This window comes from Nerophis lumbriciformis, linkage group LG30, assembly GCF_033978685.3.
Source record: "Nerophis lumbriciformis linkage group LG30, RoL_Nlum_v2.1, whole genome shotgun sequence".
Lineage (NCBI taxonomy): Eukaryota > Metazoa > Chordata > Actinopteri > Syngnathiformes > Syngnathidae > Nerophis > Nerophis lumbriciformis.
In genome coordinates, this window is record NC_084577.2 from 12,528,385 (window position 1) to 12,540,817 (window position 12,433).

Genomic DNA, 12,433 nt, shown 5'->3' on the forward strand with positions numbered 1-12,433 from the left:
TTAACATACGAGTGTTATTATGGTGTATATACAAGGTAAGACATCGTCTGGCGTTTTGTTTCGCAATATTATGGACAAGCAACTTTTCTTACCTTCAAGTATCTGCTGATCTGTATTTGAGATCTGCATAAATCCTGAAAAAGTGTTTTCAATTTAGAAAAAAATGATAATAATATGACTCCCTTAATGCGCCCTATAATACGGTGCGCCCTAATATATGAAAAAAGATTAAAAAAATAGACCATTCATCGGCGGTGCGCCTTATAATCCGGTGCGCCCTATGGTCCGGAAAATACGGTATATATACATATTGTTGCGTTTGGACCAGTTGTTCCTCCCAGGGAATTCAAGTCGCTGATCGCTCCCAAGCTCTTTACGACACGTAAAGCTGAGTAGAAGAACCACCAGAGACAGAATAGGTATTTTGTAATATATTTGCAAAGCTTTGTAAATATACTGAGACCAGTCCAGCATAGAACATTCAATCGCGCCGCTAAGATGGTCTGCCCTCCAAAATGGAAACCCTCTATTCTATAAGGTCTCTCTCTCTCCCACCCTTGCAGTCTTGTCCCTCCAGCCCAAACACATGCCCATTGTACTCCGCACCTGGACATAAGAATAGATAAGAAGAAGGAGTATCTCTCTTTCTTACATTCCATATTCAAGGTCAGCACACAGTATTTGCAGACAACCAAAAGACCACAATTGGAAGAAAAACACTAGCTGTTTTGTAATATGATTATGAAATAAAAAGAAGTAACACTTAAATTCGCATATATGTAAATATCTGCCTCCGACAATATATACAGTCTATTGCAGCTTCTTGTGATAGAGATGTATTGTTTCAATTTCCTTTCATTTTAATTGCTGACCACTGGTTTATGCCAACTTCATATATATTTTTTAATTGGGCAATCATTTGCCAGCGAGTGTGTTGTATATTTCTTTATTGCCACCTTGAAGCTGTGGGAGGAACAGAAAAACACCATTAGTTATTCCTTTTCAAAATGAGACTTTTGTTTTGAAATGTTAGTGCCTGTTTACCTCCTGGTAATCATCATTTTGGTCTCTGGTTCTTCCCTCCTTTGGAAGGAGGTGTTTTCTATCAGACCCTGCAGGGAGAAGTAATAATCACGTACACCTGAGGAGTCCAGCAATGTAAATATATTTGAAATAAAAAGGTCTTATGTATTTACTTTTGTGTTGAGTGGAGATGAGGCCAGTGTGAGTCTGGGTTGCAACATGGTACACAGCCACTCCGAGCACGATGGTAGCCATCAAATTTCCAACAGCGAGACCTGCTAGGGAAACCATGTCAAGCTCCACGCAGTTGTCACAGGCTGGGGACAAACACAAAGACAAATATCGTGACAATGTGCTCTGAATACGTGCAGTTGTACGTTATAACACTGGGCCTCACTCACTAAATTTTTTTTTGAATTGTTGTATTTGTACGGTGGTACCTCAACTTTACACAAAAAACAAACAAGTTCGGATTCGACGTGCGCGTTTGAGTGCCACTTAAGAGATCGACACAATCCTGCAGAATGTTATAAAAAGGCTTGCCAAATAACTCAAACAGAACAATGGGAGCTGTCAGAATAATTGTATCTAAGTTACCACAAAACTTTGTGTTTCAATGAGTTCCTGGCGAGAGGACAAAAGCTGTCTTTGATCTTACCAATCAAAAGGCTTGTAAAACTCTACTGTGTAGGATGGGAAGTGACATGAAGGTGTCGGTTTATTTGATGTATTGCAGGGGTCACCAACGCGGTGCCCGCGGGCACCAGGTCGCCCGCTGGCCTGTTCTAAAAATAGCTCAAATAGCAGCACTTACCAGTGAGCTGCCTCTATTTTTTTTTTTGTTATATATTCTAACAAAGTACAGATTGGATTTTAACCTATTTAAAACATGTCATCAAAATTCTAAAATTAATTTTAATCAGGAAAAATTACTAATGATGTTCCATAAATTCTTTATTTAATGTGCACTTAGAGAAAATATAAAAATAAAGTGTTGCATATTGATATTTATCTGTTTCTATATATATTTATTGTGAGAAATCATTAAGATGATCAGTGTTTCCACAAAGATAAATATCATTAATTATTAATAATAACATAGAGTCAAAGGTAAATTGAGCAAATTGGCTATTTCTGGCAATTTATTTAAGTGTGTATCAAACTGGTAGCCCTTCGCATTAATCAGTACCCAAGAAGTAGCTCTTGGTTTCAAAAAGGTTGGTGACCCCTGATGTATTGTAATCCATAGGAAGATTTTGTCTTGACCCGAGATCTACAAAGCGGAGATGAAGCAGGACCTGAATCCCCTCCAGGCACCTTTTCTTTGAACTGTTTTGTGACCAAAGGCAGCGGCTGTTTACGACCCCTTTCCTTTAATAACAGCTGTAGCCATGTAATCAGGGAAAGTCCAAATGAAAGAGGAGGCGTACAATCTTTCGCCAGAGCGTGGTGGGAGACTGTACAAGAGTACAGCCCAGATGTTTCTCCTCAATTGAGCTAAATTTAATTCTGTCTCTGTTTGATTCCTTGCTTCTTTGTCTGTTTAATAGATGTCATCGGTGTTTGAACCTGAAAGGAGCTGTTAAAAACATTAACCTATTTATTATCAACTGTCTGGAATTGACTTATGCTTTCTTTAAGATGAAGTGGAGTGGTAATAGTTTTTCTGCGACACTTAAAGGGGAACATTATCACAATTTCAGAAGGCTAAAATCATTAAAAATCAGTACCCAGTGGCTTATTTTATTTTTCGAAGTTTTTTTCAAAACTTTACCCATCACGCAATATCCCTGAAAAAAAGCTTCAAAGTGCCTGATTTTAACCATCGTTATATACACCCGTCCATTTTCCTGTGACGTCACATAGTGATGCCGATACAAACAAACATGGCGGATAGAACAGCAAGGAATAGCGACATTAGCTCGGATTCAGACTCGTATTTCAGCGGCTTAGGCGATTCAACAGATTACGCATGTATTGAAACGGATGGTTGTAGTGTGGAGGCAGGTAGCGAAAACGAAATTGAAGAAGAAACTGAAGCTATTGAGCCATATCGATTTGAACCGTATGCAAGCGAAACCGACGAAAACGACACGGCAGCAAGCGACACGGGAGAAAGCGAGGACGAATTCGGCGATCGCCTTCTAACCAACGATTGGTATGTGTTTGTTTGGCATTAAAGGAAACTAACAACTATGAACTAGGTTTACAGCATATGAAATACATTTGGCAACAACATGCACTTTGAGAGTGCAGACAGCCCAGTTTTCATCAATTAATATATTCTGTAGACATACCCTCATCTGCTCGCAGATTTCTTTGACTTTATTGTTGGAAATGCATCTGCTTTGAGTGTCGCAGGATATCCACACATTCTTGCCATCTCTGTCGTAGCATAGCTTTCGTCTGTAAAGTGTGCGGAACAAACGTCCAATTTCTTGCCACTTTCGCATCTTTGGGCCACTGGTGCAACTTGAATCCGTCCCTGTTCGTGTTGTTACACCCTCCGACAACACACCGACGAGGCATGATGTCTCCAAGGTACGGAAAACAGTCGAAAAAAACAGAAAATAACAGAGCTGATTTGACTCGGTGTTTGTAATGTGTTTGAGAAAATGGCGGATTGCTTCCCGATGTGACGTCACGTTGTGACGTCATCGCTCCGAGAGCGAATAATAGAAAGGCGTTTAATTCGCCAAAATTCACCCATTTAGAGTTCGGAAATCGGTTAAAAAAATATATAGTCTTTTTTCTGTAACATCAAGGTATATATTGACGCTTACATAGGTCTGGTGATAATGTTCCCCTTTAACACAAGTACGAGTACATATACTATACCAACTTTAGATCCGTTGAATGATGCAGACTCGTTTGTTCCTAGATACTATTAACAGACTTCTGCCTTGGAGATTTTGTATGTGTAAGTAATACACAATTACCTTTATTTTAAACGGTTTTAGACTGCAACATTGTTTACTTTCCCAGCAGGCACAAGACATTAAAACAACGTTGAGAACTTGTTGAGCAACTCAAACCTACCGTTGGAACAACATACTTTTTGACAACGTTTAATCAATGTTGGGTTCTGACGTTGATTTGACCATAGAATTTTTGTCATTTTACAACCAATGTTTTAAAACACAAATAAAATGTTGAAACAACATGCTTTTTGACAACATTTATTCAATGTCAGGTCGTGACGTTGATTTGATCGTGGAAATTTGGTCATTTCCCAAACAACAACGTGGCTCCAACGTTAGACATCAACGTTGTCTCATTTTAAAAATACAACTATTTTGCAACGTTGTTTCAAAGTCAGTTTTAAAGGACACGTGTGTATAATCAACGTTGTATCAATGTCTTGTGCCTGCTGAGTTACTATTGTATATTTCAGCTCTTTTGCTATTGTGTGCTTAGCGGGTGTGTAGCTGCTAGCTCCTAGTAGCCTCTAGCCTACCATGTTTACCTTTTGTAAACAAATTGACTAAAATAAAATAAAATACCAATCTAATGTGCTTATTGGAAGACATCTAGATGTTAATTGGCAAGTAAACGCGCTGTAAGACTGCTTGTATTAAAGTGCTTAAATCAGAGATTTTAGAGTAAAGCTATTTGTTTTTTTGCTGATATCAGTGCGATATTTGATATCAGTATGGGATCGGGACACCTCTATACAGGAAACAAGAGTTCAGTGTAGGCCGGGGGTCAGCAACCCGCGGCTCTCTCTTTAGCGCCGCCCTAGTGGCTCCGTGGAGCTTTTTCAAAGATGTCTGAAAATGGAAAAAAATGTTGTTTTACTATGTTTTCTGTAGGAGAACAAACATGACACAAACCTGCTTAATTGTTAGAAATCCCGCTGTTTATATTATGTTTACATGTACTACTTTCTCCGATGCTGCCACAGAAAGACGTGTTTTATGCCACTTCTTCTTCGTCTCATTTTGTCCACCAAACGTTTTGTGCTGTGCGTGAATACACAAAGGTGAGTTTTGTTGATGTTATTGACTTGTTGGAGTGCTAATCAGACATGTTTGGTCAATGCATGACCGCAAGCTAATCGGGGCTAACATGCTAAATAGGCTAGCTGTATGTACATATTGCATCATTATGCCTCGTTTGTAGGTATATTTGAGCTCATTTAATTTCCTTTACTTATGTCCTCTGTGTATTTAATTTATAATTGCATGTCTCATGACACTTTATCTGTATGTAATATTGGCTGCATTTCTGATAGTTGTTTGTGTGCCATGTTGTTCCAGACCACAGCAAACGTTACCCAGCTTTTTATTTAATTTATTTAATTTACAGACAGACGTAGTTTTCCATCCATCCATTTTCTACCGCTTATTCCCTTTGGGGTCGCGTGGGGCGCTGGAGCCTATCTCAGCTACAATCGGGCGGAAGGCGGGGTACACCCTGGACAAGTCGCCATCTCATCGCAGGGCCAGACGTAGTTTTATATTTCATTATTATTTATTTTGTTGATATCAGAGTCCGTTCTGCAAAAAGGGCATCCCTAGAAGCACACAGCTTATGGACAGGGACCCACAGTTAAAATATACATCACCATACAAAATACAATCTGATACATTTCAAAATCTACCCACCAAATACCCATTTACAATTTCATTTATAGATTAAAAAAAAAAGCAATCTTTAAATCCACCGAATCAGTCTCAATATCCTATTATTCAAATTTGATTAAAAGGTTGCGTCTTGAAGATCTGCGATAATCTCACCATACATACAGAGGTCAAGATTGTAATAAATCCATTAGAAGAAAACAGCCTGCCGTTTCCTTAAACTTGGACACACACATCTATACCTTTGGCCATTCTGAGCCAGTCATTTCCAGGAGTTATCTAACCCTGTGAGAAGCATCCATTTTACTAATGATATCCAATGTTCCAAAAATGCGTAGAATAAAATTAAAATACAACATTTCTGTCAACAAAGATTTGTGTCAGCCTTTGATAGTAGGCTAATATAGCTAATATGGACACGTACATCATGTGTTGCCTTCATTATAACACTTATATAAGGCTTTATATTTTTTGCGGCTCCAGACAGATTTTTTTTTTGTATATTTGGTGTATTTGTCAAGGTTCCAGGTTCTGTAACAGCTTCTTCCCTCAGGCCGTAAGACTCTTGAACGCATCATAATTAAATTATCCCCTCAACTCCCCCCAAAATGGATTAACTCGCTGGAATAAAAAAAGACAATATAACATACATCCATAAACATGGACGCATGTGGAAATGTGCAATATATCTATCTGTACAGTAATCTATTTATTTATTTATTTATATGTATTTATATATATTTATTTATTTTATATTTATATATTATTTATATATATTTATTTATTTATATATGCACCTTATTGCTTTTTTATCCTGCACTACCATGAGCTTATGTAACGAAATTTCGTTCTTATCTGTGCTGTAAAGTTCAAATTTGAATGACAATAAAAAGGAAGTCTAAGTCTATATTTGGCTCTTTCAACATTTTGGGTTGCCAACCCATGGTCTAGGCAGAATTCTGTATTTTGCTACTTGCTCTTTTCCCCATTATTTTATTCAAGCTTTCCCAATCTTAAAAACGAATAATCTAAACCAGGAGTCACCAACCTTTTTTAAACCAAAAGCTACTTCTTGGATACTGGTTAATGCGAAGGGCTACCAGTTTGATACACACTTAAATAAATTGCCAGAAATAGCCAATTTGCTCAATTTACCTTTGACTCTATGTTATTATTAATAATTAATGATATTTATCTTTGTGGAAACACTGGTCATCGTAATGATTTCTCACAATAAATATATATAGAAACAGATAAATATCAATATGCAACACTTTATTTTTATATTTTCTCTAAGTGCACATTAAAAAAAAGAATTTATGGAACATCATTAGCAATTTTTCCTGATTAAGATTAATTTTAGAATTTTGATGACATGTTTTAAATAGGTTAAAATCCAATCTGCACTTTGTTAGAAAATATAACAAATTGGACCAAGCTATATTTCTAACAAAGACAAATCATTATTTCTTCTAGATTTTCCAGAACAAAAATTTTAAAAGAAATTCAAAAGACTTTGAAATAAGATTTAAATTTAATTCTACAGATTTTCTAGATTTGCCTGAATAATTATTTTGAATTTTAATCATAAAAAGTTTGAAGAAATATTTCACAAATATTCCTCGTCGAAAAAACAGAAACTAAAATGAAGAATTAAATTAAAATGTATTTATTATTCTTTACAATGAAAAAAATTAGTTTACTTGAACATTGATTTAAATTGTCAGGAAAGAAGAGGAAGGATTTTAAAAGGAAAAAAAATATATGTGTTTAAAAATCCTAAAATCATTTTTAAAGTTGTATTTTTTCTCTAAAATTGTCTTTCTGAAAGTTATAAGAAGCAAAGTAAAAAAAATAAATGAATTTATTTAAAGAAGTGAAGACCAAGTCTTTAAAATATTTTCTTGGATTTTCAAATTCTATTTTTAGTTTTGTCTCTCTTAGAATTAAAAATGTCGAGCAAAGCGAGACCTGCTTGCTAGTAAATAAATAAAATTTAAAAAATAGAGGCAGCTCACTGGTAAGTGCTGCTATTTGAGCTATTTTTAGAACAGGCCAGCGGGCGACTCATCTGGTCCTTACGGGCGACCTGGTGCCTGCGGGCACCGAGTTGGTGACCCCTGATCTAAACAATTCCCCCTATGAAGTCAGTTTGTCCAAATATTTAACTTCTGTTTAAATCGCAAGCATGGACTTATTATTTGAAGGAGTGTGGTGAATGAGGTCTGCTGTGTGCAGAACTTACATCTAAACTTCACAAAGATACTTGTGCCATTCGCGTTCAGTCCGTCCTTTCCTGGCGCACATTTGTACTCCCCGGAGTTGTCATCTTTGATTTTTAAAGGGTAGTCCACAGACTTTCCAGTCGGCGATACAACTTCCTTCTTCCCCTTGCAAGTAATGGTGAACTTGCCCGAGCTAGCTTCCACTTTAATGTCTGTTTCCGGATAAAATCACAAAGTGAAATCAAACAGAATATTTTTCATCACGTCAGAAATGGACAAATTCGGATTTACCTTCATTGCACCAGACAATCTCTGTGGGAGAATTTGGAAAGACATATTTATTATAAAAATAAACATTGAATGCAAAAGTGTCATGACAGACTTACCAGTCAGCGCCCAAAGCAGCGCCAGAGAAGACACAAGAGTGTTGCATTTCATTGTGAGTGCGTTGTGCTGCTGACAGCGTGAGATGCTGGCAGTGCTGCCAGCAAGTAGACGACAGGAAACGTGTCATTTGTTTACTCGGTTTGGTCCCAACCCAAACTTTGCGTTTTCACCAAGCTTAGCAGTAAAAAGCCAGATCAACAATATCATAGCAAAACACTGCCGAATATTTGCATTGCTTTCACAGTGACATTTACAGTAATTTACTGTGAAATATCTTTACAGCAATTCACTGTAACTGCAAAGCTGTGGTTTTACTATGAGTTACAATGACGCTAGAACTAAATGCTGTCACTTCACAATTGTATTTTTTCTAGTTCAGTGATTTTCAACCACTGTGATAATAATGTGCCATTGTCTAGTGCAGGGGTCGGCAACCCGCGGCTCTAGAGCCGCATGCGGCTCTTTAGCGCCGCCCTAGTGGCTCTCTGGAGCTTTTTCAGAAATGTATGAAAAATGGAAAAAGATTAGGGGAAAACAATCTATTTTTTGTTTTAATATGGTTTCTGTAGGAGGACAAACATGACACAAACCTCCCTAATTGTTATAAAGCACACTGTTTATATTAAACATGCTTCACTGATTCGAGTATTTGGCGAGCCCCGTTTTGTCCTACTAATTTTGGCGGTCCTTGAACTCACCGTAGTTTGTTTACATCATACTTGCCAACCCTCCCGAATTTTTCGGGAGACTCCCGAAATTCAGCGCCTCTCCCGAAAACCTCCCGGGACAAATATTCTCCCGAAAATCTCCCGATTTTCAGCCGGAGCTGGAAGCCACGCCCCCTCTAGTTCCATGCGACCTGAGTGAGGACAGCCTTTTTTCATGACGGGAGGACAACAGGGTGACAAGAACTAAATCATCCAGACTAGAGATAAATTGTATTATTATGTTTATTTTACCTAAAAATAAATATATTTATTAATTAAAAAAACAACAACAACTAAATACATTTTTACTATATTTTGCTAAAAACATCAAAATTAATTGTATTTTATCGTGACTCCTTATTACATCCAGCCATAGAATTATACATTAAAATAAACATATTTGAAATAATTGATTTTAAATTATCATAATAATTCATTTAAAATGACCATATTTAATTATTAAAATAATTGCTTGTTTATCAACAACTTTAGCATTTTATTCATTACATTTGGAAACTCTCAGAAGCCAAGTTATGTTATATTCCTTAATATTTATTTATGCAAGTTTGAGGTATCAATCATCCAAACACAGTTTGTTTGCATATTTTCAGGATATATATATATATATATATATATATATATATATATATATATATATATATATATATATATATATATATATATATATATATACACACAGGTAAAAGCCAGTAAATTAGAATATTTTGAAAAACTTGATTTATTTCAGTAATTGCATTCAAAAGGTGTAACTTGTACATTATATTTATTCATTGCACACAGACTGATGCATTCAAATGTTTATTTCATTTAATTTTGATGATTTGAAGTGGCAACAAATGAAAATCCAAAATTCCGTGTGTCACAAAATTAGAATATTGTGTAAGGCTAATACAAAAAAGGGATTTTTAGAAATGTTGGCCAACTGAAAAGTATGAAAATGAAAAATATGAGCATGTACAATACTCAATACTTGGTTGGAGCTCCTTTTGGCTCAATTACTGCGTTAATGCGGCGTGGCATGGAGTCGATGAGTTTCTGGCACTGCTCAGGTGTTTTGAGAGCCCAGGTTGCTCTGATAGTGGCCTTCAACTCTTCTGCGTTTTTGGGTCTGGCATTCTGCATCTTCCTTTTCACAATACCCCACAGATTTTCTATGGGGCTAAGGTCAGGGGAGTTGGCGGGCCAATTTAGAACAGAAATACCACGGGTAGATTTTGCGCTGTGTGCAGGCGCCAAGTCCTGTTGGAACTTGAAATCTCCATCTCCATAGAGCAGGTCAGCAGCAGGAAGCATGAAGTGCTCTAAAACTTGCTGGTAGACGGCTGCGTTGACCCTGGATCTCAGGAAACAGAGTGGACCGACACCAGCTGGACTGCTGCTGAGTGGTCCAAAGTCATGTTTTCTGACGAAAGCAAATTTTGCATTTCCTTTGGAAATCGAGGTCCCAGAGTCTGGAGGAAGACAGGAGAGGCACAGGATTCACGTTGCCTGAAGTCTAGTGTAAAGTTTCCACCATCAGTGATGGTTTGGGGTGCCATGTCATCTGCTGGTGTCGGTCCACTCTGTTTCCTGAGATCCAGGGTCAACGCAGCCGTCTACCAGCAAGTTTTAGAGCACTTCATGCTTCCTGCTGCTGACCTGCTCTATGGAGATGGAGATTTCAAGTTCCAACAGGACTTGGCGCCTGCACACAGCGCAAAATCTACCCGTGCCTGGTTTACGGACCATGGTATTTCTGTTCTAAATTGGCCCGCCAACTCCCCTGACCTTAGCCCCATAGAAAATCTGTGGGGTATTGTGAAAAGGAAGATGCAGAATGCCAGACCCAAAAACGCAGAAGAGTTGAAGGCCACTATCAGAGCAACCTGGGCTCTCATAACACCTGAGCAGTGCCAGAAACTCATCGACTCCATGCCACGCCGCATTAACGCAGTAATTGAGGCAAAAGGAGCTCCAACCAAGTATTGAGTATTGTACATGCTCATATTTTTCATTTTCATACTTTTCAGTTGGCCAACATTTCTAAAAATCCCTTTTTTGTATTAGCCTTACGTAATATTCTAATTTTGTGACACACGGAATTTTGGATTTTCATTTGTTGCCACTTCAAATCATCAAAATTAAATGAAATAAACATTTGAATGCATCAGTCTGTGTGCAATGAATAAATATAATGTACAAGTTACACCTTTTGAATGCAATTACTGAAATAAATCAAGTTTTTCAAAATATTCTAATTTACTGGCTTTTACCTGTATATATATATATATATATATATATATATATATTATATATATGTATGAAATACTTAACTTGGTGTATTCTAGCTGTCAATATACTCCTCCCCTCTTAACCACGCCCCCAACCACGCCCCGCCCTACCCCCGACCAAGCCCCCACCCCCCACCTCCCGAAATCGGAGGTCTCAAGGTTGGCAAGTATGGTTTACATGTATAACTTTCTAGGACGTGTTTTATGCCACTCCTTTTTCTGTCTCATTTTGTCCACTAAACTTTTAAGGTTGTGCATGAAAGGTGAGTTTTGTTGATGTTATTGACTTGTTGGAGTGCTAATCAGACATATTTGGTCACTGCATGACTGCAAGCTAATCGATGCTAACATGCTATTTAGGCTAGCTATATGTACATATTGCATCATAATGCCTCATTTGTAACTATATTTGAGGTCATTTAGTTTCCTTTATCCATCCATCCATCCATTTTCTACCGCTTATTCCCTTTGGGGTCGCGGGGGATATTAAGTCCTCTTAATTCAATTTATATCTCATGACACACTATCTGTATGTAATATGGCTTTTAATTTTTTGCGGCTCCAGACAGATTTTTTTTTTGTATTTTTGGTCCAATATGGCTCTTTCAACATTTTGGGTTGCCGACCACTGGTCTAGTGCCTGTGCTGTGTAGAGCTTGGCAGGGTAACCATGTGATACTCCATATCAGTAGGTGGCAGCAGGTAGTTCATTGCTTTGTAGAAGTCGAGGATGGTATGTCGTGATCCCAACATGCAGAGCACAGCGGGAGACAGCGTGCGGGTAAAAAGGTATGTAACGCTTAAACCAAAAAATTAACAAAAGGAAAGCCCCGCTCGGAAAAGGCACTGAAGCATAGGGATGGCTATGTAAAACAAAAGTAAAACTGGACTCGCTACAAAGTCAACAAAAACAGAATGCTGGACGACAGCAAAAACTTACAGCATGTGGAGCAAAGACGGCATCCACAAAGTACATCCGTACATGACATGACAATCAACAATGTCCCCACAAAGAAGGATAGCGTATGCACAACTTAAAGGCCTACTGAAACCCACTACTACCGACCACGCAGTCTGATAGTGATGATGTAAAAATGATGGAATATTAACATTGCAACACATGCCAATACGGCCGGGTTAGTTTACTAAAGTGCAATTTTAAATTTCGCGCGACATATCCTGCTGAAAACGTCTCGGTATGATGACGTCAGGTGACG

General features: G+C 37.7%; 1 protein-coding gene across 1 annotated transcript; it reads right to left on the reverse strand.

Moving 5' to 3' along the window:
* Positions 1-416: 416 nt before the first annotated feature.
* LOC133572695 (T-cell surface glycoprotein CD3 gamma chain-like) lies at positions 417-8,340 on the reverse strand. The gene is made up of 6 exons (XM_061925612.1): positions 8,218-8,340; positions 8,123-8,143; positions 7,852-8,043; positions 1,197-1,340; positions 1,045-1,112; positions 417-963 (listed from the first exon to the last, which is right to left on the reverse strand). The coding sequence occupies exons 1-6, from the start codon at positions 8,267-8,269 to the stop codon at positions 916-918; spliced, it is 525 nt and encodes a 174-aa protein (XP_061781596.1). The 5' UTR covers positions 8,270-8,340; the 3' UTR covers positions 417-915.
* Positions 8,341-12,433: the final 4,093 nt, after the last annotated feature.

What these genes read in the sequence shown, in the direction of transcription:
- LOC133572695 (XM_061925612.1), bottom strand. Translation starts at nt 8,269, where the DNA reads ATGAAATGCAACACTCTTGTGTCTTCTCTGGCGCTGCTTTGGGCGCTG. An exon ending in TATCTTTGTGAAGTTTAGAT is followed by an intron (nt 1,341 to 7,851) that starts GTAAGTTCTGCA and finishes GTTTGTCCCCAG; the next exon opens with CCTGTGACAACTGCGTGGAG. An exon ending in CATCTCCACTCAACACAAAA is followed by an intron (nt 1,113 to 1,196) that starts GTAAATACATAA and finishes TTCTCCCTGCAG; the next exon opens with GGTCTGATAGAAAACACCTC.